Raw genomic sequence first — 27,181 nt, 5'->3', positions numbered from 1 at the left:
TCTGAACACTTCAGTGCCTTGATGGTACTTTCCAGTCAGTGTTTGGGGCTCAGGGCATTGTCTTGGTGCTCTTCACCCTGGAATGCAGCATTCTGCTGCCTGCCTTCGGGCTTTGGCACCTCTATGGTCAGAGCTCTTCCCACAGCCCTGAGCACAACTCCCAGGTCCTACCCTCCACTGGAGATAACGTGTTTGGGGAGCAGGTGGATGTGTCATCGTTGAGTGCCAAGGAGACAGTTGTCACTCTGCACTTTTGGACCTTTAACTCGTCTCTCAGATCCCTTCTTCCAGGAAGGCTAAGGAATCTGCTTTGGAAGCTGGCTTTTGCATCAGCTCAGTACCCCACTGAGCTGAGCACTCTGCATCAACACCAGTCATGGAATGGTCCCACGCTCCCTGTCAGTGAGCACCAAGGACTAAAGGGTTTGTGAAAGCATCCTGGGTGTGTACAGCCACGGTAGCTGGTCAGGACCTTCCTGACTGAGGAGGCTGGGAGCTGCCTATTTGGTCAAGGAAAAATTCAAGATGGTCACTCTGGGAGCTGCCTTCCCTAGAGAAGGGGGACTGGCTATGTGCTGTGGGTCTTTCTAAGGCTCGTGTGCATATTATGGGCATTTCTCAAGCCCTGTTGATGTCTGTTTTGTTACAGGAGAGCTGCACTGCTAGTTCCTTGTTTAGCCTTCAGGGAAGGATGGTCATTAAATGCTTGGGAATAGTTGGGGCCACTCTGCCAGGCTGGCAGTGAAGTGTTCCTTCATTTGGTGGTTGATGGAGGGCCTCATTCAGTTGGGTGTCAGATCAGCTTGTGTCACCACTGGAGAGTGGGAGTCACCAGAGTTTGTGGTAACTCAGCCAAAACCTCAACTCACCGCAGACTGACCATTGGAATGCGTACAAGCCCTGCTACCCAGCTCATGTCCAGCCTTCCTGCCAGGGGTCAGGTGTGATGCATCACCCGTCTGATGGGGTGCAATGGTCAGAATCAGGAGGCAGCAACTCACCCCATGTTGCAAATGCTGGCTCTCCTGGCCAACACCTGTAGCACGTCTCCACATTGAGTTTAACCTCTCTGGAGCTGAGACACCAAAGGAAGCACAAGCAATACAGGGACTTTTTACATTGCCCCTGAATAACAGAGACCCTCTGGGCAAGTCTGACTTGGTGACTGTCCAGGAACAGTTTTTAATGAGGAATTCCAAACACCACCTCCGTAACTTGTATTGGCCATGGCTATCTCCTGTATAGTCTAGGGAGCTCACACAGTGGAACTCTACACCAAGGGAATTTGGCCTCTCCAGCAGTAGCCATTCACCAGTTACTCTGTTAAGGTCAGTCATGTATCTGCTAAGGACGATCAGAGACCTAGTATTCCAAAAGGAGGTCCTGAGTCAAATGGGCAATCTGTGTATTGGGAAAGCCTTTGGGAGGCCGGAGTGGGCATTTTCTCACAAGTTATTCCTCCTCATCCTAGACCTAGCAAGTAAAGACCACATGATCACAGTCAGCTTGAGTTAATCTGTGTTGCATCCTTCTGAATGTCTTCTGGATTGGGGAGTGGCTGCTCGGTTCACCTCTTCCTCCAGTGTGGGATGCTGGAGGTGAGTGGCATCACCTCCGACCTAAACAAGAATCTTCCAGTCTTTTATTACTACTACCTTCCCCATTTGCTGACGGAGGATGGTGCTATATGTTTTTCCACTGACACCTCTTGTATCAAGGTCTGTTCAAAGCTCAAGAGTGACGGAATTTCAGTTATCATAACAGCACTATATTGGCCCAGGCAAGAGTGGTTTTCAATGCAGTTTTACATGGTAAAAGCTGCTCCCCTCAGAATGAGTCTCTGGCCTCATATCATCATTTGAGACCATGGTGTCGCAGTGCATCCCAGCTCCGGAGCCTGCTGCCTGGCCCCCAGTAGGAACGTACCTGCCAACACAGTTTGATATACGAGGGTAGATATTAAATTGCTTAAACATTATATAAAATCCTGTGCAAACTCCTTGTTGACAGTGCAGAGCCTTCCTGCTCATTTCCCTTGGCGTGGGTGACAGGCCCAGGAGCATGGGGTATAGATGCCAGCTCCGCTCCCTCTGGACTTGAGGACAGACCGGTGTAGGGGCTGTGGCAAGTAGTGGGCGCAGGGAGCTATTCCCAACTCTTTTCCTCCGGGGAGAGTGGTATTTGCAGGCTGTTGTTGGTGACTGTGGGGATGTGTCTCCTTCCATCCCTCTTGTTTCCTTTCAGTCTGGAAAGCTCCTTTTGAACCACCTGGTTCCTAGGAGTTTTAATTTCTTACGTGAATGGCCATTTCAGTGGTGGTAGCAACTGTATCTGAGTGAGCAAGCCTCAGGCCCTGAAAGCATTCCTTCCTGTCTATACCAAATCGCCTAAGGATAAGCTGTTGCTATAAACTCATTTGAGGCTCCCCTCTAGAGGTGCTCAAGTTCCACCTTAATGACCCTGTTCTCTCTAGTCTGTTTCCAATGCCTGAATGCCCATCTCCTCTAAATCCTTGAGGTTCAGAGGTCCATAGATCTTTAACTAGAGCTGACTAATGCCTTAGAAAGACCATCACACTTTTTCATTTTGCACCGACTTGATAAGCAGCCCTTTCTAACTGTTAGCTTTTTGCATGGCTGTGATGTGGCTGGCCTGTCAAGGCTTGATCACAGCAAAGGATATTTCCATCCCAGACGTACATAAGGCAGGCTCGTTGCACTCTCTGTGCTTTCACAAAGCGTTTTTGCTTGGAGTCCAGAAGGAATTCTCTTTTAGGGTTTCCATGTTCCATAATTACTTTCCAAGAAAGAAAGTCTAAGCTCTGTTTTGTTTCTTTGGAGTTGTCCTGTATTGATGCTATACACTTTTTCGAGTTTTGGTTCTAATTAATCGTGCAGGATGCTATTGTTGTTACTTATGGTGGTGACGGGCAAATGTCGGATCTCTTCTTTATTTAAAAACCATAATCTCCAAAACAGCATTGCTGGTAACACTGTTGGCATTGGCCTTTTGGTATGGTGATTAATTTTGTATTGATTTTTATATAATAAAACCAAACAATGGAAAGCCCCAAAAGGCAAATGACTTATAGCTTGTATACGTTCCAAAATGCCACATGCTTCATGGGATCTCAAAGAGAATTATGTAATCTTACAATTTGTCAAAGCTGCAAGACCACACAATCCTATAAAGACATAACACATTTGGGTGGGGGTTACAGTAATAAAATAGGAAAAGACCTACATAAACATAAAGAGGAGGAGGAGTAACAAGGGAGGGTTAAATAGACTGGAACTTGTTTTTTTTAATTGTTGCAACATTACTATAACTCTTCACTGAGAGATCTGTCAAGTTGTTTACTCTCCAGTAGTGAGAATTCTGGTAAATGGTAGTTTTAGAGAAGGGAAAATTACTGACCTGTAATTCTGCATCTTTGAAGATGTCATTATATCAGGATTTTCTCTCACTCACTCACCCACCTTTCCTCAAATCCTGGAGGTTTATCTTTGTTGAAGCGGTGTTTGGGGGCCTTGATTTTTTTTCGTCTCTTCTTGAGTCAGATTTTTAATCATTTTTTTATTGGCTGACTTTTTTTTATTTTTGGCCAATCACAGTCAGTAATTGATTGGAGGTTTCCAAGGGCAGCAGTTAGACACGTGGCCTCCACACAGTTTATCAGTATGGTGGTCTGGCTTGTGTTCCACCTTGCTATTGCTGCTCTTGGAGAATGAAATCTGTCAAGAGGAAGTTCCATCCGTCTTGCACTAGAGAAGCGAGACACAGGAGTGAGATTTCAGTCAGGATGATACCTTCAGAGAAGCAAAATCACAGGTCAGTCATTTCCTCTTAATTATTTTGCCAACATTAAACATTTGAATATATAAACTACAAATATCATCTAATACACTGACTCCCAGTTTTAAGTAATAAATCAACTCAAGTTTTCTCTTCTAGAGCTGGACAAACAAAATCTTGTGTTATTTGCAACTATTCAGTTCTAGAATTATTTTTATTAAATCGATAGATCTGATCGGACACCATTTAATACTCTGATTCCTGTTACAATGTCGTAGTTTAAAACTTATGATCAGAAAGTATATTTTTAATTTATGGGCAGACATGACAGGTTGATGAAATTTGCAAATAGTAATACTGAGACAATCAGTGAGAGAGAATTTGAAGCTATGACCCACACAGTAGTTACATGTTAATTCTTATTGTCAGTGTGTGTTACACTGCTACATTCATTGGGATGTTGTGGTAGTGATTTTAGTTTTAAAAAGCTAAGTATTGGAAGAGGAAATGTGGTTGTTGCTGTAGTGTATGCACCCCCTGTGACTTTTGTTGTCTTTGTTACTTCCATTAAACTATTTTAAAATAAGATTCAACTATTATTTTGTGCAATTAAAAGGTAACCTTCTCCTTGAAACTTTTCTTTCCACAGATGAAGATGAGGATGTTGATGGCTTAACACAAGGGTCAGTGATTTCAACAGATTCAAGTAAGTCAAATTTTAGTAAATTGGGAATATTGGCTCAACACAGCCTTTATTATATTAGCGTAACCTGATTTTCCTTATGAAGAATAGTACTCCTAAATAAAGCTTCACTTTGGTCAGACAATTGCATTCTAATGGTAATTACAGATCTTGTGTATTCAATATTGGGTCAGCACATCTTTATGTATATGAAGTGATAATGGATAGGCCCTTCTGTGAAATCCACTTCAGCATTTTAGTGAAAAGAGGTGATGGTATTCATTAGATCATTGCAGTCAACCTTCTCTCCAGGTGTTTTCCACAGGTCAGTATCACTGGAGTTAATTGCTTTCTATAAGTAGTATTCTCTGTAAGTCACAGCTAGGCATCTCTCACAATAGCAGTTGAGAAATCATGTGTTTGTATTTAATGATCCGGTAATGTTAAGTGATAGATTTGGAGGGCAGGCAGTACATTTCTTTAAAGCACTAGCTTTTCATCCGTGGCTACTTGGGTTCAAATCTTACCAAGGACATAAGTAAAATGAGGTCTACCCTCTGCTCAGGTGAGGCCCAGTAAGAATAAATATAGTGGTGTTTGTTTGTCAGGATTGAAGTCCATTGGCAAGTGTGTAGTACAGTTTTTGTACCCATTGACTGCTCTGTGTTTGATATTAGCTATTATTAATCTCATTTTCTTGACTAGTATAGTCAATCACAGTTTATTAAAACAAAATAAAAGGAAGTGGAATAAATGACTAAAACCAGCAAATCTTCACATTTTTCATGATGTGGTTGCATAAATGGCTCTAGTACGAAAAAGTAGATTGAAGAAAAAGTAAAGAAAGAAAGAACCTTCCGTGTCCCCTTCATGTTCTTTCAAGATCTAAGACTATTGAGGAAATTGCCATGTGACAAGGGCCATTCCAGATCAATACTTAGCATAGTTCTGACAATGTGCTCAAATGTGTTAGTATGTCCCCTTTATTTTAAAATAGGGTTTAAACTTCACTCTCTCTGGATGACTATGAGGAATTTCATAGAATCATAGAATATCAGGGTTGGAAGGGACCTCAGGAGGTCATCTAGTCCAACCGCCTGCTCAAAGCAGGACCTATCCCCAATCAAATCATCCGAGCCAGGGCTTTGTCAAGCCTGACCTTAAAAACTTCTAAGGAAGGAGATTCCACCACATACCACAATTTATGACACCCCACATACTTCCATATTGTAGGATCAGATTGTGACCAGCTGTGGTTTGTCAAATAAACTTGCACATTTTCCAGTGGGCAGCTTTTCAAATAGCAAAGCGGAATAATCCTTTATGTGCCAGCACCTGTTTTTACTTCTATATCTTACTGACTGAGGCTGGTATTTCTCCATCAGTGGCTGTCAAAGGGAGTGAGATGTCTATCCTGGTATCTCAGATGGCTTGGTTGACACTGTTAATCCAGTACGCCTTATTTTATACGGACTTACCAAGAAGATGAAGACATTGTGCTCACCTTGATTATCATGCACATTGTAGGGAGAGTGGTCACTTTGGATAAGCTATTACCAGCAGGAGAGTGAGTTTGTGTGTGTGTGTTTTTTGGGAAAAAAAAAAGGGGGGGGGTGAGAAAACCTGTATTTGTGCTGGAAATGTCCCACCTTGATTTTCATGCACGTTGTAAGGAGAGTGGTCACTTTGGATGGGCTACTACCAGCAGGAGAGTGAGTTTGTGGGGGGGTGGGGGGCGGAGGGTGAGAAAACCTGGATTTGTGCTGGAAATGGCCCAACTTGATGATCACTTTAGATAAGCTATTACCAGCAGGAGAGTGGGGTGGGAGGAGGTATTGTTTCATGGTCTCTGTGTGTATATAATGTCTTCTGCAGCTTCCACAGTATGCATCCGATGAAGTGAGCTGTAGCTCACGAAAGCTCATGCTCAAATAAATTGGTTAGTCTCTAAGGTGCCACAAGTACTCCTTTTCTTTGTGCTCAAAAAGAGATTCTAAACTTTGTTTTTCCTTACACATATTTCTCTACAGTGTCAATCAGTAAAACTGGGGAGAACAGGAACACGCTGTACATTTTCAAAGACTAATGCAAAGAATCTTTAATCCTGTGGTTTAAATAAAGTGGTTGTACTAAAATGAATTGCTTCCCGTTACTATATATTAACACAACATAAATGGATACAGATGTTCCAGTATAACTGGCTCTCTTTCATGCCATGATTTTTGATGAGCACTGTGTTAGGAGGAGAGAAATTCTAATGCTTCTATTGAAGACAAAGGCATTGTGCTCAGTGGGAAGTATTGATTAATCGTTGGTTTCACACTTTCAGATATTAGTGTAACTGATACCAGGTAGTAAGGCTTTACTCCTCCTACAGCTGATCCTGCCCACTGCTGTATGTAGCCCAAGGAGTCGAGAGATCCACTCATTGACTTTGCAGGTCGAGAGAGATCCACTCATTGACTTTGCAGGAGAGATCTTTAAATTTGTTGCATCACTGTTTCAAGTCAAGCTCTTCTTTCAGAGTGCACAGACATTTACTGTGCAAGGGAACATGATACTAGAAATGGTGGTCACCTTTACAGTTATGGTAGCTAGCCTGCTATTTATCTTCCAGAAAAGATGTAGCTGTTGTGTTTTTCTCAGTTTACGTCACAGATACAGCTCTGTTTAAAAAAAAAGGGCAGTGAAAAATAACACACAGGATATTTTTTAGGATGTGAAAGGATGTCTGGCCGACTTTGGTTTGTATGACACGCTATTTTCGTTAGAGAAGGAACAAACGAGAACCTTGATAAAAAGTGTACAAAATAAAGAATGGTTTATAAACAAAGTTACATTAGGATCTTTGGTTCATCCTTTCTCATAATGTGAGAACAAGGGGACATTAAATGGAATTGATAGGGAGAAAAATTAAAACTGATAGAGGCTTTTTAAGACAATGCGTTATTAAACTGTGGAACTTATTGTAACAAGATATTATTGAGGCCAAGAACTTATCAGGGGTAATTAGGATATTTTAGATGGGTAGCACAGATATCTAGTTACAATAGTAAATATTTTTTAAAAGAGTTTGGGAAGAGATCTGAACCCTCACACTTGAGGACATAAAGCAGCATCTACAGGCTTGTCTACACAGGAAAGTTATATTGGTATAAGCTAAAGTGTGAATTTTAACCAATAGAACGTAATCCCTGTGTGGTTACTCTTATTCCGTCATGAAAGCCTTTTATTCTGGTTTGAGGCCCTTTTCTCTGTTTAGCTCATGTCTTTTGGGAAGGGGTTTAAGCTAACCTGAAAAGAGTTGTTCCCACAGAGGGTTGTACCTGTTAAACTATACAGTATAACTGGAGACGGGATACCCAGGATGTCAATTTCTGTGTTCCTAGAGACAACGCACATTGTTCTTAGCTGAGGCCGTGTTTGAAAATGATGCTGAACATAAAGAATCACAGTCCTAGTCTGGCAAACAAACAACAAAACAGGCTTTAATTTCCCATCATTGCTAATATTTCTTCATAACTGGCGATTTAGAGGATGGAAATACTAATGTTTGGATGATATCGTACGGATGTAACAAATCCCCAGAAGAGAGATCTCCATAATTCTCAAAATAAAAATTATTTATGTTGAGCTCTTAGTTCCTGGATCTGCAGGGATCCCAGAACATAAAGATGTTAGAGACTCTGCCTTTGGTTGTGTGCCAGAAATCAAGGCAGGTTGAGGGTACATGCAGCTTGCATGATCAAGCCCTGGTGTTTTTGTTCATTTAAGTCTTCTGTCGGTCACAGCTAGCGATGAGAACCCCCTGCTGCCCAAACAACAGGTAAAACTCTGTGGTGATTATTCTCAAAGGGTGTTCATTACAGACTGGGATTTACAGTGTATCGTGTTAGGCACTGGGCCATTCTTCCCGAGGCTACTTCCCATTGACACTTAAGAGTAACAAACATCTTTTGAAAGATGCTGTTGTGCAGAGTAGAGCTTCAGCCAGGTTGATGGCTTTAGTGTGATGCAAAGCTCAAACCTCCTCCTCTGTCTGGATTGTCAGTGTGTGACTTTTGAAAAGGAATAAAGACATTCTGAGCATCACACACTGTCTTCTTTGATCGATTGATTTTATTTTAGCTTTACAGTTTTTATGATTTGGTTTAATGAATTAATAAATTAAGACTGCCATCACACTTTCACTCAGTCTGTCCTGTTTGCAGATTCTCTTAGATCCCCTATGCCAGTCCAGATGCTTAGGTATAATTTGTCCCTGGCAGCAGATGGGGATAGTATGCAAAATGTGTTTGGAGGTGTCATCCCCTGTACACAGGGGGCTTGCTCTCTGTGTAAGCTTATTGTTGGTATTTCCAACAGGTGGAAAGATCATTACTTTTGCTGGCAGATGCAGAGGACTGAAGGGAAAAGAAGAGCTTGTGACCCCAGAAATTCCCCTTGCACTGGGACACCCATACTTTGTAGCTGTCTCCAGGGAGCTGCTTACTGCCTGTTGTGGGACTCAGCGTATCTGACACCCACAGATTTCCCAGGGAGTAACCAAGAGGACAACACTGGGGCAGCTGCCAAGGAATACTCTCTCCCTTCCCTTCTCTCCCCCTCCCCTTCATTGTGGGGGGTGGGAGGGCCTAAAGGATCATATCCAAGAAACAAGGGGCAAAGTGGGCCTTTGCCCCCATCTGTTGCCCATCAAGACTGCAGCCTGTTTGTCCGGTGGTCCCCAACCTCCAGGTCATGGGGTAGGACATTGTGATGTGAGAGTGGACATGCCCGGATCAGCTGGCTCTGCACCCTGCTTGGGCAAGTGCTGAATCTGTTGACAGAGAAACGGAGGTGTTTACTGAGGATCTGTGAGTGGGTGCTGCACTTTCCAGAGTGGCAAAGGAGAGAATAGGTCTCAAAGGTGGGGTTTCACTCTGCTCCACAGACAAGTCCAGTCTTTTTCGAAGAAGACATTTGAGCTCATTACAGTGCTTCACAGGTAGTCATGGGTGCAGCTTATTCCTCTGGGGCACTGCTCAGATGGATTCAAAGCCTATGATCCGTGTCCCCTGAAGCTAGAGGTGAACAGAGGAAAGTGGATCAGATGCTGCTGTGGTTGGAATCTGCAGTGGAGCTCATGGCAGATGTGTGAAAAAGTTCCATGAACAGCTGTTAAGGCTCAGGGTGAGCATGCAGCCACTGTGTGAAAGGCTGGCAGCTTTCACAGCCTTGTGGTCCCAAAATCCCTTAGAGCTGAAGTTTCAGCCTGTCTCATGGTAAGAAGGTGAGACCCCAGTACTGATGAAACGACCAGTGATATATTCAGAGAACCAGGATGACATGGGGAAAGAGGTTGGTTTTTCGAAGGAACAACAGCATGACATTTACATGATTCTTGTCAGGTTCATAGCTGCCCAACTGGGTTTTGAATGGCAGCAATGAAACTGACCAGAGTCTTGCTAATTTCTCCTTGCTGCTGCTTGGGGCAGCTGAGAGCAGTAGAAATCCAGGTAAGGGAGCAGCCAGGGTAAGGAAGACAGCACTGCAGTTGGTTTGCACTCCGTTCAGATTTGGAAGATTTTCTTATTTTTCAAAACCTTAAATTCTGCTGATACTGTCGGATTAGGCTCCTGTTCTTGCCAGGGAAAAGCTTCCCACTCATCATTGATAGATATATTTTTCAAGCTGTGCTTAAGATTTTTGAAAAGTAAGAAAAAAGTAAAAAGGCTCTCCCTATCCACAAAACTCTCAGAATATGAGGAAATCTGTTTTGGTTTCACCAAGTATTACATATCCTGTCCCCAAAGAAACTCGGTGTTTCTGAATCAGGTTTCATGGTTTGGTAAACAAGTACCTAACATTGACCATGCAGTAGCCTCCTGCTTAAAAAACAACAAAACCAAACCAGTTTTGCTCTATAAATTGAACAGCTGTGAAAGAACCCAATGATGGGAAAGATAAAAGCCCCTTTCAGAAGGTGAAACTATGATTTAGTTGTAAGAAGAGACGACTTGAGGCCTAAAGACTCGAGGAGGTAAAAAAAATCTGTTGCAAGGAGTCATTTGCATGATACATCAGTTGATAACTCTTATCAGAAATCATCTTATAGTTAGTTACATAGTAGAAAGAGGAAGCTTTTAGGTTAAGCTATATGCCAACTTCATTTCACAGTTGATCTCCCTGGCCTTTTCCTTTAACAATGAGAATTGGAGAGGCTACTAACATAAATAGAGCCTTATCTAACATAAATTACAAATATTTAAATATCTTTTCCAAAAGAAAAGAAGTCAGACAAGTTGTATGCAAATTATTTATATAATAAGAAAAGGAGTAGTACTTGTGGCACCTTAGAGGCTAACAAATTTATTTGAGCATAAGCTTTCGTGAGCTACAGCTCACTTCATCAGATGCATTCAGTGGAAAATACAGTGGGGAGATTTATATACACTGAGAACGTGAAACAATGGGTGTTATCTTACACGCTGTAAGGAGAGTGATCACTTAAGATGAGCTAATACCAGCAGGGGAGCGGGGGGAGGGAGAGAACCTTTTGTAGTGATAATCAAGGTGGGCCATTTCCAGCAGTTGACAAGAATGTCTGAGGAACAGTGGGGGGGGGGTAAACAAGGGGAAATAGTTTTACTTTGTGTAATGACCCATCCACTCCCAGTCTCTATTCAAGCCTAAATTAATTGTATCCAGTTTGCAAATTAATTCCAATTCAGCAGTCTCTCATTGGAGTCTGTTTTTGAAGTCTTTTTGTTGTAGTATTGCGACTTTTAGGTCTGTAATCGAGTGACCAGAGAGATTGAAGTGTTCTCCGACTAGTTTATGAATGTTATAATTCTTGATATCTGATATGTGTCCATTTATTCTTTTACGTAGAGACTGTCCAGTTTGACCAATGTACATGGCAGAGGGGCATTGCTGGCACATGATGGCATATATCACATTGGTAGATGTGCAGGTGAACGAGCCTCTGATAGTGTGGCTGATGTGATTAGGCCCTATGATGGTGTCCCCTGAATAGATATGTGGACACAGTTGGCAACAGGCTTTGTTGCAAGGATAGGTTCCTGGGTTAGTGTGGTGTGTGGTTGCTGTTAACTTAGGTTTGAATAGAGACTGGGAGTGGATGGGTCATTACACAAAGTAAAACTATTTCCCCATGTTTATTACCCCCCCACCCCACTGTTCCTCGGATATTCTTGTCAACTGCTGGAAATGGCCCACCTTGATTATCACTACAAAAGGTTTTCTCCCCCCACCCCGCTCTCCTGCTGGTATTAGCTCATCTTAAGTGATCCCTCTCGTTACAGTGTGTATGGTAACACCCATTGTTTCAAGTTCTCTGTGTATATAAATCTCCCCACTGTATTTTCCACTGAATGCATCCGATGAAGTGAGCTGTAGCTCATGAAAGCTTGTGCTCAAATAAATTTGTTAGTCTCTAAGGTGCCACAAGTACTCCTTTTCTTTTTGTGAATACAGACTAACACGGCTGCTACTCTGAAACCTGCCATTATTTATATAATGACCCCTTTGTGGTGGGTTTACACACAGATCAGAATAGAAATATTTGTACAAATGACGAGTTGTGGTAATAAGATGCTGACCAAAGAAGGAGTGTCATACCTAGAGGACTAATTTTAATAACGACTGCTTTGAGCATTAGCATCAGAATGAAAAGTGTGGGGTTCATTTCAGAAAGTGGACCTGATGGTCAATCTAGGGGAAGAGTTGTGTAATCACATACAAATCTTTCTCTTAGAATACAGTCATTACCACCAAAATAAATAAATAAATAAAAAAAATTGTATGTCCTACTCTAAAAAGTGTAACATTTAAAAAAAAAAAAGTGCTGTTGAAAGAACTTCACTGTGCTGACTTGAATCTGGACAGACATTCTAGTTCTTATTAGATCACAGGGCATTCTGCATACTCTTAGTTAAGTGGCCTTGCATGAGTTCATTCCCAGCAGCTGAAGTGAAGTAAAGCAGACACAGTCTTTCATCAGATTGTAATACCAGACTCTCAACAGACCTTTTAAAATGGATTATGCCAAATAAATACATAAGGATTTCCATTTATCTGAGGACACTTCCAATCTTTACCACCTATCATTATATCCCCAAGCCAGCTTCTGGAAAAAGAATTTGGGCTCTCTTAATGTTGTCAGTCAATAGACTATATCTAGATCGTGTGTTTCTTAAAACGATCTTAGGCACTGTGAGGCTTCTATAAAATTGCTCTTTAGATACCCATTTTTAAAGCATTCCTATAGGAAAGAAGAAACTTGAGGTCTGCTTCCAAAGTTCATTCCACTGTGGCAATAGACAGGAATGAAATTTTCGGCAAAATCAGGGAAGGTGGAGACCGGGAAGGTGTAGCTCTCGCTGCCGCTTCTGTAAGCGTTGTTTGTAATGCAGATGGCTGAATTGGTAGGTTGGTTCAAGATGTCTTTGAGTTGAGTGTTATAGTTACTCTTTTTTCCTTCTGTAAGCACCCGCCTTTCCACCCCTTATTTGCTACGTTAACTTGTACCCATTTCCTCCCTAGCAGTGGCTTTAAATGTAGCTGAAGCCTTTTTGTTCTAGATCACGTTACATACTATTTGGATGCAGTGGAAAAGGCTGAAGTGAAAAGCACTATAGAGGTGACAGCACTTGAACAGGGGACTACGGATACAGCCTTTGGCTGCAGAATTTTCAGTACTGTGATTGCTAAAAGGTTTTCTTCTCCTCTTTCTTCCCTTTTCCCCCCAGGGAGAGACTTCTTCAGGCTTATGGTGAATAATGGGAATCCTTTAGTTGAAGAAGGCATTTCCTAACCTTGACATCTTTACCCTTTCATCAGTCTTACTACAGCCTTAAGCAGTGCAGAGCCATCTATCTATGCCCTGCCCACCCTGCTTCAGAACAGGACCGATCTCCATGGTATCCAAAAACCCTAAAATAAATTCAATACATTTCTCCCTTGTCACGGAAAATCAGAACACAGTAGTGATGATGCGTGGTGTACAGTAGCTTAGGGTGGTTGTAAAACATCCATGTAACAGAGGCAAAATTTGAGCACTTATTGTATTGTCTCATATTGTAGTGATCTTTAATTACTCCTGACAGCTGCTTTGACTAAGCTCCTGCTGAGTAATTAAATGTTCCTCTTGTACGTGCTGCAGAGTGTACAGTAGAAGCCCTTGGGTGCTTGTGTTTGGGGGAGTTTGGAGCTCTACTTTAAAATGGGTCTTTCCCCCTGAGCTGCTGGCATGGTGATCTGGTTGTGGTGAATCACAGTTCAGAGCCTTAGGTCACAAGCTCCTGCCTGTGTCCTGTGCTCAGCTCCTGAAGGACCAATGCTCAGGGCAACATTGATGGGCCGCAAAAGGAGCAGCATCCATACTGCCATAGTATGGCAAGAGGGAAGATCTACATGATGGAAGTAGCATGAGTGAGGGGGAAGTAGCAGGGTGACCCTGAAGAAGAAAGTGTTGAGTAAACGGCCAATTGAAGTAAACACTTTTCAACAAACTAAAGCATCCCACTCCCCCTCCTCCCCCCCACCTCATGGGAGCCTTCTGTGCAAGGCTAGCGTCCCTGCTGTTTAATACAGCCCAGCTCTCCTTGCTTGTCATCACACAGAGTTGGAGAATTTTTATCTCCACGTCTGGTTTCTTTCATAGCCGTTGTAGCCACTGTTGTAACGAGGAGAATAAACAGGACACTTACAGCTACTTGTGCATAAAAGCTCGTGGTTATAACACATACCTTGTAAAAATGTAATATAGACAAGATCTTGGCTCTCACACCCATTTTGTACAATATTGCCATCATGAATACCAGAAGAGAGTGAGTTGCTGGGCCTGAGAACCAGACTTACGTCCGTATTGCTTATCACTTCCACACTGAGTGGAACTTGTTCATAGTGCCGCCTGGACGCCTTCACCTGCAGATATGAAGTTATACAATTCTGGGAGTCATGCCCAAAAGACACTGGCAGTACCTTAACAGGCCATAACTTTTGTGTTATGATGGGGGTGGGAGAGGCAATGGAGAAGAAAAATCATAGAGGAGGGGGAAAACTAACAAATACCTTCCTGCCCTCTTCCCCACCCCAAATCTCTGTCAGTACCCTTACAATGTGTGGGCTTTACCTCTTAAGAAAAGTGGAAAGGAAATAGAAGTCTTGCACTTCCTATTGCAGGACAATAGGCCAAGGGCAAGGGCCATAGAAATATAGGCCTTTTGTTTGGAAAGATTCTGTTCGTTATGAGCGTAATTTGGTACGGACCATTTGTTCCAAGCCAGGCCTGTTAATTGTGGTGACAGAATATATAGTAGAACCAGAGATGATCCATCGGAGATGCTGTTTCCATGTCTCAGATGGCTCTGAAAGCTTGCAGCAAGATATTGAAGTTCCCTGGCTGCGTATTTATTGTCGGTGTTGATGGTTTGCCCATCATTGTAGTGTCTGGGTGTCTGATTGAAGAGATCAGTTGGGCTGGATATCTCTATAGGTTTCTGTGCTTCTATACCTTGTTTTTGCAGTAGCTAGTTTTTCATTTTACTCGTCCATGTCCACCCATCTCATCTGCTGTCCTCTTTTTGTTGGAAATTCTGATGGGTTAACACAATAAATGGAACATAGATATCAAGATTATTTGCGGGCAAAACCCCTTGAGTCCTTGCTGTCATACTCTGAACTAATTCCAAGTGAGGGAAGAAGTTGCAAACCAGCATAACTAAGTGCACATACATTTATTTCTGTTGAGCTCAGGATTCATTCTTCACATGCCTCATATCAAGGTACAAAAAGGATTATCTTTCAGGCTTTTATTAGTTTAATGGTAAAAGGTATTTGCCCACATTCCTTAAAGGTTGTGCTGGGTTTGTGACCATATCAGTGTGTGCTGAATGCATGAGGAGGGATTGGTTACGACATCGGATTTGTTTGAGAACGCTCCCAACGTTGCCAGTGAAGAGTGACCTAGAGTTCAAACTGTTAATCACACCTCTAGAGCAAAAACGGTTTGTCTTTTGTGCAGGAAACTGGGTAACAGCCGTGATATATTGCTGGACTTCTCTGTTCATTGGAGACTGTGGAGGGGACTAAATATAACTACCCCCCTACTCCCCACACCTCTTCTGTAGTAATGGGATCAGAAGGGTGAAAGGTGTTCCTCAGATTGTAGCCCCTTATTAATGAAACAAATTTGACCCCCATGTTGCAGGTGGCAAGATGACTCTGTTGGATTGGTGGTCTTACACCGGCTTAAAAAACCCCCAAACGTTCTGTAAGATTTGTGTGCAGAGTTAGAATTTGTTTTAAATTTGTGTAATTAACTAATATTTTAAAAAAATGTTCAGTGGAGTGTACCAGATTCCACTACTACCTCCATTTTGTGGAGGGCTGAACCCAAAAGCCTTGATTCGTCACTATTTGGGAGGTATTAGTTTGCTGTCTACTTATAGTTCATGATTTGTTGCAGTTTTATTGAAGATTTTAGATTTAAAATATAATGCAGATCAGGAAAACATTTAATTTTTAAAAATTTGTGGGGCAATTTTAAATTTTCCCTTTGACATGTAATTGGCTTGTAGATAATGGTTATTTTAAACAATGTTTTGTTCTCCAAATCATAGTCATCAGACTTGCCACAACTGTTCTGACGCATCAGTCTGTTGTTTTGGGTTCCATGTTGCTGAATTGATAAAGATTAGAAATTAAGGGGGAAATAATTAGAAAATCGTGGACAAAACACTTGGATGAAAACTGATGGTGAAATTGCCATTTGAAAGAAATTTTTAGTTCATTTTCCTCTTGTTAAGTTACATTTTAGCCTAACAGCAGGAAAATAAAAGTAAACTTAAGAAAATGCAAATAAATGTTACTCTTTAAAACTGGTTAAAAACAGATTTTTGTAAGTTGCATTGTCCACTAGTTGCGTACGCACTTCTTATTGTGACATGAATATATTAAATGTTGTTGTTGTAACATAAATATTTGTTTTCTTTAGGTAAACAAACATTAAAGATATTTGATGGTAATGATGCAGTAAAACGCAATCAATTTCGACTGATTTCCGTTCCAAGGATTGCAAAAAGTGAAGAGGTTGTGGTAAGAGACTCTCAAATGGATAACGTTTTTGTCTGATAGATTATGTTGGCTTCCAGCTATCCCAACATATAATGATTTACAAATGTAATGCATCTCACAATGACGATGACAAAACCTGCTTGTACCCTAGCTAGAATATTAGAACATAATTTGGTTCTATCTAGCACTGTTGATATTCCTGGTACTTCCGACCATTTTATGCAGTACTGAGGTTAGATGTGCAGACTGCAGAGACTTCATAGATGTATGCAGCAACCGTTATGTGTTAAGCTGTAACTCACCTATCCTGTCGAACATTCAAATGTGGTTTTAGTGATAGCTGGGATATTGGCTGGTTTACCAGGGTTGCTAACAAGCTCCCTATTCTTCTCTCTAAATATATAGTATTTAATTATTTTAACTTCGGTCTGGAAAGTCATCAGAAGGTTACACGTACATGAAACAAACGATCTTTCAAGACTGCTGGTTATATCCATTTTTCTGTTTATCAAACGAGGCGTACTAAAATTGCTGTTGAATAAAAACCCAACACTCTGCCGAATGAGGGAAAAGACAGAATGATAGGAGCTCTTCCTGTGTTCACTCTTAAAAGCACTCTGATAGATGCAGGGTAGGAACCTATATAGAATATTACCAATGTTTTTCAGCTTCAGTCAATAAATAACTGTTATTATATACCCTCTTCTGCATTGATAATGTGCTCAAAATTAACTGAAATTTTGAAAATTACTGTTGATGATCCACATCTAAAGATAATATGCAGTGCAAAAAATGTTTGCTATTTAGGATTGCTTGGTATTTTTCAAGCATAATTATTTTGGCTGTTGTCTTCTCCCAAATTAAAAAAAATTCCTAGTCCACAAAAAGTGCCATCCTGGGACATATTCGCTCCAGGGTCTGTGGTGGCTGAAGGTGATGCAGGCTGTGATAGAGGGTCTCCAGTTTTGGAACTGGGCTGTAATGGCACAGGAAGGCTACAAAGTTCCCTCTGCTGCAGGTGGAGTGTCTTTACCTGGCCAGGAGAGCCCCAAAGAGGGTGATGTGGACCTGGGGAACGGAGTGGCTATGAAGCAGGGATGATTAGCGCATCCAGGGCTTAAAGTGGTCTCTTTGATTTAAACCTGGATGAAAGGCAGGCAGCTGTATGCCCCACAGCACAGAGAAGTACAACTTACCTCTCCGTACAAGAGTGAATCCTGAAGCTGTGTCTCTATTGCATCTCACTACATTTATATTAAAATGATAAATCAATAGCTAGACAAAAATACTCCAGGCACCATCAAAAGCTATATATTGGGATTCTGGTGAGAAATTTCCTCTTGTGTTTTATATCACTAAAACTTCATTGCGAAACTATATGCTTATTTTCTATAGTGGCCTATCAGCTGTTTTTATGTTCCTTTAAGAGACTCTTTTAGAATAAGTGAACTGACTGAATTTCATAACTGTGTCCCAACCATACATCAGTGCACATTTTCAGAGGAGGGCAAATCACTCTATTTTCTGTGGTGTTGTAGGAGGCAGCGCTGAGGGCATACTACGTAAATGATGATCAACAGCACTATGAGCTCCAGACATTTTCTCAGCAGACCTTGTTTTCTGATGACATCATCAACAGGAATGATGCCACTGAAGAAACCAACCCAGGTCCAGTGTTCAGAGAGGCGGTTCCCGAAGCTTGGATCATCAGAGCCAAATCTAAGGATCACGAAATAATAAGAATTTATCCTGGTTGGCTGAAGTGAGTGCTTTCCTTCTTTTTGCAAGGTTACTCTGCTCAGACAATTTTGCCTTCTGTTGTGGCCAGGAAAATGTGTTGCAGTCTTTAAAGTTGCATGAGGGAAAAGGAGGACAAAATCCACTACCTTTCAAGGATCTCTGTTGGTGTAACAGATATTTATTTTTTTAGCTTTCAGTTTTCTTCATTTCTAGACTCTGACATTAACTGTTACATGATTTAGCCCCCAGTCATGCATGTTTAAGAGTCAACAGGTGCCTGTGCATGATCGGGCATCTTTGTTTAGTTGTAGCACATATTAATCCAAGGAGACATAACTTTTTAAGCAAATTGTATCCATATACAAATGATGAGCAGAAGCTTTCTTGTGAGAACTTCATATTTTTAAAGGGAACATTAAGATAAAGGTATGTATGTTACATTCTTTTCCATGTTAGTAATAGGTTAGATGATTAAAATAGGTTTTTTTTAAACCTTACTTGTTTTTTACTACTGAAACTGTTTTGCATTTTATGCACCCTCCACAGTGAAATAAGACTGATCAGTTTATAGTCACTTTCATTTTATAATTGCACCTTTCATTCCAAAGGTTCCCGAATTGTTTCATGAGTTGTGTATCTGTCCTTACTGCTGAGATTGCCAACTTGGTCCCAATTGTATTGACAAAAACTTTACTCCACGGTCCTGCAAGTGAGGCTGCACAGACAGAGGCCCATGGGTTTCAGTGGGCCTTCATACAGGCCTACATGTGTGAAGTCACCAGCAGTATTGAGGCTTCAATGACTGGTCTCCGGGATAGTGGGTTCCCACCTGTCCAATGTGAGTGGGACTGAGGCTTGTGGACAGCTGAATTTTATAAGCTGGTAACAAGTTTTTTACTGAATGGGGCTGAATTGTAACTGGGATCTTAGAGGGAAGCTCTTCGGATCCTGGTACAATTTCCTGAGCTAATCCAACTGCATAAGTGATTTTAATTTTAAAGATTTTTTTTTGTCTAGAGTGGGAATGGCATATATCTCTCTACGAATAGATAAGGAAAGCACCACCGAGACAATAATTAAAGAAGTTCTCCTGCAATTAGGACGGCAGGTAAGCGATATAAAGCTCATAACCATTTCTTTGTGCCTTGTATGAACTATCCTAACAGTTCATTCAAAAGAAAAAGCATACTTTACAAAAAATTTATGTATGACTTTCCCTGTACTAAATAGTCTTAATGCTCAGCGAATGATAACTCCTGCCTTGCATAGTGCCAAAATTGGGGGTAAAACATTACCTGAACATAATAAAACAGACAAACAAGGTGGGTAGGGTAATATCTTTTATTGGACCAACTTCTTTTGGTGAGAGAGACAAGCTTTCTGACACGGCTACCGCACTGAATAATACAACAGACCGAATAGCTCTATACTGAAAACTTCGTCCATTTCTTACGGGCCAAGCAAATTTACACATGCAAAGAGGAGAATTCTCAATCTAGAGCATACGTCTTTTCTGCTTGTGTATCTCTTGAATATTGAAATCAGGCTGATACGCAAGACTGAGTCCTGCTGGAACTGGAGAAAACCTTGCATTCTTGTTTGAGGTGTCTTCTGCATTGTCCAGCTCGTGGGATGTGCTGGCTAGTGCAGGTCACATGGTGGAACCTTCTCATAGCAGGGCCTGTTGGCGCACTCATGCATCTCTCCTGTCCCTCCCATCTGCATTCCTGAACGTGCCAAGGGCAAGATGATAAAATGGGATGCAATACCCTCAGCTGCCTTAGCATCTTCCATCCACAGCAACAGATGGACGTACACCTATTGGGTTCCTTTGGAGCCAGCTCCTTCACTTAGAAGACCGTGGTGCCTTAGTTTACTGTTGCATAGTTTGTGTTAGACTTAGGATAAGTTAACTGTTAAGTCAAGTTTTATTTTTAGTATCGTTTAGAGAGAGCTGTTTGATTCCCATTACTGGTTCCATAGCAGACCTGAAGTTGAAGAGACCAGGCTTTCAAAGGTGCAACTCTTGTCCAGCAGACTTCCCAGCATGGCTGCCCATAATAGCTGTTTGTTGAGTGCTGCTGTACTTCGCGATGCTCTGTCTGCAGCACATTCAACCCAAGAGGATAGGCAGGGCAGAAAAGGGGGGGAGTTGCATTGTATGTAAGGGAGTAGTATGACTGCTCAGAGCTCCAGTATGAAACTGCAGAAAAACCTGAGAGTCTCTGGATTAAGTTTAGAAGTGTGAGCAACAAGGGTGAAGTCGTGGTGGGAGTCTGCTATAGACAACCGGACAGGGGGATGAGGTGGACGAGGCTTTCTTCCGGCAACTCACGGAAGTTACTAGATCGCAAGCCCTGGTTCTCATGGGAGACTTCAATCACCCTGATGTCTGCTGGGAAAGGAATACAGCGGTGCACAGACAATCCAGGAAGTTTTTGGAAAGTGTAGGGGACAATTTCCTGGTGCAGGTGCTGAAGGAACTAACTAGGGGCAGAGCTCTTCTTGACCTGCTGCTCACAAACCGGGAAGAATTAGTAGGGGAAGCTAAAGTGGATGGGAACCTGGGAGGCAGTGACCATGAGATGGTCAAGTTCAGGATCCTGACACAGGGAAGAAAGGAGAGCAGCAGAATACGGACCCTGGACTTCAGAAAAGCAGACTTTGACTCCCTCAGGGAACTAATGGGCAGGATCCCCTAGGAGAATAACTTGAGGGGGAAAAAGAAAAGGAGGACTTGTGGCACCTTAGAGACTAACCAATTTATTTGAGCATGAGCTTTCGTGAGCTACAGCTCACTTCATCGGATGCATACTGTGGAAATCGCAGAAGACATTATATACACAGACACCATGAAACATGGGCCACAGCAATGGTTCCCTCAACCCACCCAGCAATATTGTTAATCTATCCAACTATACTCTCAGCCCAGCAGAAGCAGCTGTCCTATCTCGGGGCCTCTCCTTCTGCCCCTCCACCCCCACGAACATGATACAGTTCTGTGGTGACCTAGAATCCTATTTTCGACGTCTCCGACTCAAGGAATATTTCCAAAATACCTCTGAACAACATACTAATCCACAGAGGCCTCCCGACCAACATTACAAAAAGAAGGATTCTAGGTGGACTCCTCCTGAAGGTCGAAACAGCAGACTGGACTTCTACATAGAGTGCTTCCGCCGACATGCACGGGCTGAAATTGTGGAAAAGCAGCATCACTTGCCCCATAACCTCAGCCGTGCGGAACACAATGCCATCCACAGCCTCAGAAACAACTCTGACATCATAATCAAAAAGGCTGACAAAGGAGGTGCTGTTGTCATCATGAATAGGTCGGAATATGAACAAGAGGCTGCTCGGCAGCTCTCCAAGACCACTTTCTACAAGCCATTACCCTATGATCCCACTGAGAGTTACCAAAAGCAACTACAGCATTTGCTCAAGAAACTTCCTGAAAAAGCACAAGATCAAATCCGCACAGACACACCCCTGGAACCCCGACCTGGGATATTCTATCTACTACCCAAGATCCATAAACCTGGAAATCCTGGGCGCCCCATCATCTCAGGCATTGGCACCCTGACAGCAGGATTGTCTGGCTATGTAGACTCCCTCCTCAGGCCCTACGCTACCAGCACTCCCAGCTACCTTCGAGATACCACTGACTTCCTGAGGAAACTACAATCCATCGGTGATCTTCCTGATAACACCATCCTGGCCACAATGGATGTAGAAGCCCTCTACACCAACATTCCACACAAAGATGGACTACAAGCCGTCAAGAACACTATCCCCGATAATGTCACGGCTAACCTGGTGGCTGAACTTTGTGACTTTGTCCTTACCCATAACTATTTTACATTTGGGGACAATGTATACCTTCAGATCAGCGGCACTGCTATGGGTACCCGCATGGCCCCACAGTATGCCAACATTTTTATGGCTGATTTAGAACAACGCTTCCTCAGCTCTCGTCCCCTAACGCCCCTACTCTACTTGCACTATATTGATGACATCTTCATCATCTGGACCCATGGAAAAGAAGCCCTTGAGGAATTCCACCATGATTTCAACAATTTCCATCCCACCATCAACCTCAGCCTGGTCCAGTCCACACAAGAGATCCACTTCCTGGACACTACAGTGCTAATAAGCGATGGTCACATAAACACCACCCTATACCGGAAACCTACTGACCGCTATTCCTACCTACATGCCTCCAGCTTTCACCCTGACCACACCACACGATCCATCGTCTACAGCCAAGCTCTGCGATACAACTGCATTTGCTCCAATCCCTCAGACAGAGACAAACACCTACAAGATCTCTATCAAGCATTCTTACAACTACAATACCCACCTGCGGAAGTGAAGAAACAGATTGATAGAGCCAGAAGAGTTCCCAGAAGTCACCTACTACAGGACAGGCCTAACAAAGAAAATAACAGAACGCCACTAGCTGTCACCTTCAGCCCCCAACTAAAACCCCTCCAACGCATTATTAAGGATCTACAACCTATCCTGAAGGATGACCCAACACTCTCACAAATCTTGGGAGAAAGGCCAGTCCTTGCCTACAGACAACCCCCCAACCTGAAGCGAATACTCACCAACAACCACATACCACACAACAGAACCACTAACCCAGGAACCTATCCTTGCAACAAAGCCCGTTGCCAACTGTGCCCACATATCTATTCAGGGGACACCATCACAGGGCCTAATAACATCAGCCACACTATCAGAGGCTCGTTCACCTGCACATCCACCAATGTGATATATGCCATCATGTGCCAGCAATGCCCCTCTGCCATGTACATTGGTCAAACTGGACAGTCTCTACGTAAAAGAATAAATGGACACAAATCAGATGTCAAGAATTATAACATTCATAAACCAGTCGGAGAACACTTCAATCTCTCTGGTCACGCAATCAGAGACATGAAGGTCGCTATCTTACAACAAAAAAACTTCAAATCCAGAGTCCAGCGAGAAGCTGCTGAATTGGAATTCATTTGCAAATTGGATACTATTAATTTAGGCTTAAATAGAGACTGGGAGTGGCTAAGTCATTATGCAAGGTAGCCTATTTCCCCTTGTTTTTTCTTCCCCCGCCCCAGACGTTCTGGTTAAACTTGGATTTATGCTGGAAGTGGCCCACCTTGATTGTCATGCACAGTGTGGGGAGAGTGGTCAGTTTGGATGAGCTATTGCCAGCAGGAGAGTGAGTTTGGGGGGGGGGGGGGGGTGAGAAAACCTGGATTTGTGCTGGAAATGGCCCACCTTTGATTATCATGCACATTGTGCTGGAAATGGCCCACCTTGATTATCATGCACATTGTAGGGGGAGTGGTCACTTCGGATGAGCCATTACCAGCAGGAGAGTGAGTTTGTGTGAGTATGGGGGTGGGGGAGTGAGAAAACCTGGATTTGTGCTGGAAATGGCCCACTTTGATTTTCATGCAGGTTGTAAGGAGAGTGGTCACTTTGGATAGGCTATTACCAGCAGGAGAGTGAGTTTGTGTGTGTGTTTTTTGGAGGGGGGTGAGGGGGTGAGAGAACCTGGATTTCTGCAGGAAATGGCCCACCTTGATTATCATACACATTGTGAAGACAGTGGTCACTTTGGATGGGCTATTACCAGCAAGAGAGTGAGTTTGTTTGTGGGAGGGCGGAGGATGAGAAAACCTGGATTTGTGCTGGAAATGGCCCAACTTGATGATCACTTTAGATAAGCTATTACCAGCAGGAGAGTGGGGTGGGAGGAGGTATTGTTTCATGGTGTCTGTGTATATAATGTCTTCTGCGATTTCCACAGTATGCATCCGATGAAGTGAGCTGTAGCTCACGAAAGCTCACGCTCCAATAAATTGGTTAGTCTCTAAGGTGCCACAAGTCCTCCTTTTCTTTTTGCGAATACAGACTAACACGGCTGTTACTCTGAAACTTGAGGGGGAAAGAAGTCCAGGAGAGCTGGCTGTATTTTAAAGAATCCTTATGCAGGTTGCAAGGACAAACCACCCCGATGTGGAGAAAGAATAGTAAATATGGCAGGCGACCAGCTTGGCTTCACAGTGAAATCCTTGCTGATCTTAAACACAAAAAAGAAGCTCACAAGAAGCGGAAGATTGGACAAATGACCAGGGATGAGTATAAAAATATTGCTCGGGCATGCAGGAGTGAAATCAGGAAGGCCCAATCACACCTGGAGTTGCAGCTAGCAGGAGATGTTAAGAGTAACAAGAAGGGTTTCTTCAGGTATGTTAGCAACAAGAAGAAAGTCAAGGAAAGTGTGGGCCCCTTACTGAATGAGGGAGGCAACCTAGTGACAGAGGATGTGGAAAAAGCTAATGTACTCAATGCTTTTTTTGCCTCTTTCTTCACGAACAAGGTCAGCTCCCAGATTACTGTACTGGGGTGCACAGTATGGGGAGGAGGTGACCAGCCCCCTGTGGAGAAAGAAGTGTTCGGGACTATTTAGAAAAGCTGGACGAGCACAAGTCCACGGGGCCGGATGCGCTGCATCCGAGAGTACTAAAGAAGTTGGTGGATGTGATTGTAGAGCCATTGGCCATTATCTTTGAAAACTCATGGCGATCGGGGGAAGTCCCGGACGACTGGAAAAAGGCTAATGTAGTGCCCATCTTTAAAAAAGGGAAGAAGGAGGATCCTGGGAACTACAGGCCAGACAGCCCCACCTCAGTCCCTGGAAAAATCATGGAGCAGTTCCTCAAGGAATCAATTCTGAAGCACTTAGAGGAGAGGAAAGTGATCAGGAACAGTCAACATGGATTCACCAAGGGCAAGTCATGCCTGACTAATCTAATTGCCTTCTATGAAGAGATAACTGGCTCTGTGGATGAGGGGAAAGCAGTGGATGTGTTGTTCCTTGACTTTAGCAAAGCTTTTGACATGGTCTCCCACAGTATTCTTGCCAGCAAGTTAAAGAAGTATGGGCTGGATGAATGGACTCTAAGGTGGATAGAAAGTTGGCTAGATTGTCGGGCTCAACGGGTAGTGCTCAATGGCTCCATGTCTAGTTGGCAGCCGGTATCAAGTAGAGTGCCCCAAGGGTCAGTCCTCGGGCCGTTTTTGTTCAATATCTTCATAAATGATCTGGAGGATGGCGTGGATTGCACCCTCAGCAAGTTTGCAGATGACACTAAACTGGGAAGAGAGGTAGATATGCTGGAGGGTAGGGATAGGATACAGAGGGCCCTAGACAAATTAGTGGATTGGGCCAAAAGAAATCTGATGAGGTTCAACAAGGACAAGTGCAGAGTCCTGCACTTAGGACGGAAGAATCCCATGCACCGCTACAGACTAGGGACCAAATGGCTCGGCAGCTGTTCTGCAGAAAAGGACCTAGGGGTTACAGTGGACGAGAAGCTGGATATGAGTCAACAGTGTGCCCTTGTTGCCACGAAGGCCAATGGTACTTTGGGATGTATAAGTAGGGGCATTGCCAGCAGATTACAACTTTGTAAACAGATTACGCTGTTTACAAAGATTGATATAAGTCCGTTATAATTTTTTTGTTTCCTAATTGTCCAGTTGCTATCACATCTATTAAAGTTCGCTTTCTGTATAAACTAGACAGTTAAGAACCATAATGCCTGACTTGAAAGTACTGGTACCAGGGAGAGGGGGCCAGTTGAAGTTAGTTTTGATCTCTAAATAAGTTAAGAGTTGCTTTAACAAATAGCTGGCCAACTGGGTGTATTCCATAGCGTGCTCAATGTTTGAAGCTCTCTGTGTTCGCTATTTGGGTTAAGATCTGGATTATTTGCAATGGGTGGTGTTGGCGAGGGAAATGAAATTATTTTACCTCTAGTTCTGTTCCAAACCCATAGAATAGCCTTTGCTAAAGGATGTATGTAAAATTCTGGTAGGCTAACAGTGTTTACACTGTGCTGTTTTCTGATGTGGTCCTGCAAAATTTATTCCTGTGATCGATCCATTCTCCCTTATCCTCTGGGCAAAAGGCTTGATAGCCAGTGCAAAAAGTAAAGGAGACAATGGACATCCCTGCCTAGTCCCTCTGTGTAATTGAAAGCGGGGATTTAACCCCATTAACTCGCAAAGCTGCTTTTGGGCTGGTGTGAAGAGCATTATCCATTAAAGGAACTGGAGGCCAAAGTCCATTTGGGACAGGATGTGAAACAAAATGTTCCATTCTATTCTATTAAAAGCTTTCTCTGTCTAATGATAACAAGGGAATTGTATCTTTTAACAGTGATATGGCAGTATAGGAAGTGCAGAAGGTAAAGTCTTTTCCATTGTTAGGGAGAACCATCACAGAAGCTTCTTTCATAGTTTCTGGAAGTTCTTCCCCTAGGTGCTTCTCAAGAGACCCACGAATACCTCCTCAAATATCTTGTAAAATTCAGCTGGAGAGCCATTGGGTCCTAGAGTTTTAGCACTTTTCTTACTTTCTGTTGCCTCTAGGATTTCTTCTTTTGTTGTTTTTTTAATCTAAAGTTTCTTTAACAATTTTGCTTATCTTTGGCAAGCCTGCTACTTCAGGATATTTCCAAATAACTTCAGAGCCTGGAGTATCTGAGGTATAGAGATTTTTATCGGCCGCAAAAGTAGCCCATATTTAATTAGAGAGTGTAACTATCTTTTGCTGATTGTCCATCCCAGCTATCAAATATTACTCCCACTGGTTCATGATCTGACCATATAATATTGCCAGTTTCTGCAAATCTTGTCTGCTTCATTAAGGATTTAGAGATTAACGTTACATCTCTTCTAGTATAGAACCGATGATGGTGTGACTAAAATGTGTAATCTCTTTCCCCTGAGAGATTGAATTGTTGGCCCAGCGACTTCAATGCTGCATCTGCTTCCCTGTCCCTCTTGTCTTTTTTATCAGATCTG

At 42.7% G+C, this 27,181-nt stretch overlaps 1 protein-coding gene across 1 annotated transcript in view; it reads left to right on the top strand.

Annotated features, from left to right (window-relative positions):
* DGKQ (diacylglycerol kinase theta) overlaps positions 1-27,181 on the top strand; it is a 180,324-nt gene that overhangs the window by 105,949 nt on the left and 47,194 nt on the right. The window contains 4 exon segments of the mRNA XM_007056846.4: positions 4,445-4,501; positions 16,479-16,579; positions 18,097-18,320; positions 19,316-19,406. Of these exon segments, the coding sequence (XP_007056908.3) occupies positions 4,445-4,501; positions 16,479-16,579; positions 18,097-18,320; positions 19,316-19,406 (473 nt within the window).

The sequence above is a fragment of the Chelonia mydas genome, chromosome 5 (genome assembly GCF_015237465.2).
Source record: "Chelonia mydas isolate rCheMyd1 chromosome 5, rCheMyd1.pri.v2, whole genome shotgun sequence".
NCBI classification, from domain to species: domain Eukaryota; kingdom Metazoa; phylum Chordata; order Testudines; family Cheloniidae; genus Chelonia; species Chelonia mydas.
This window is presented reverse-complemented; position numbering and strand designations above follow the sequence as displayed.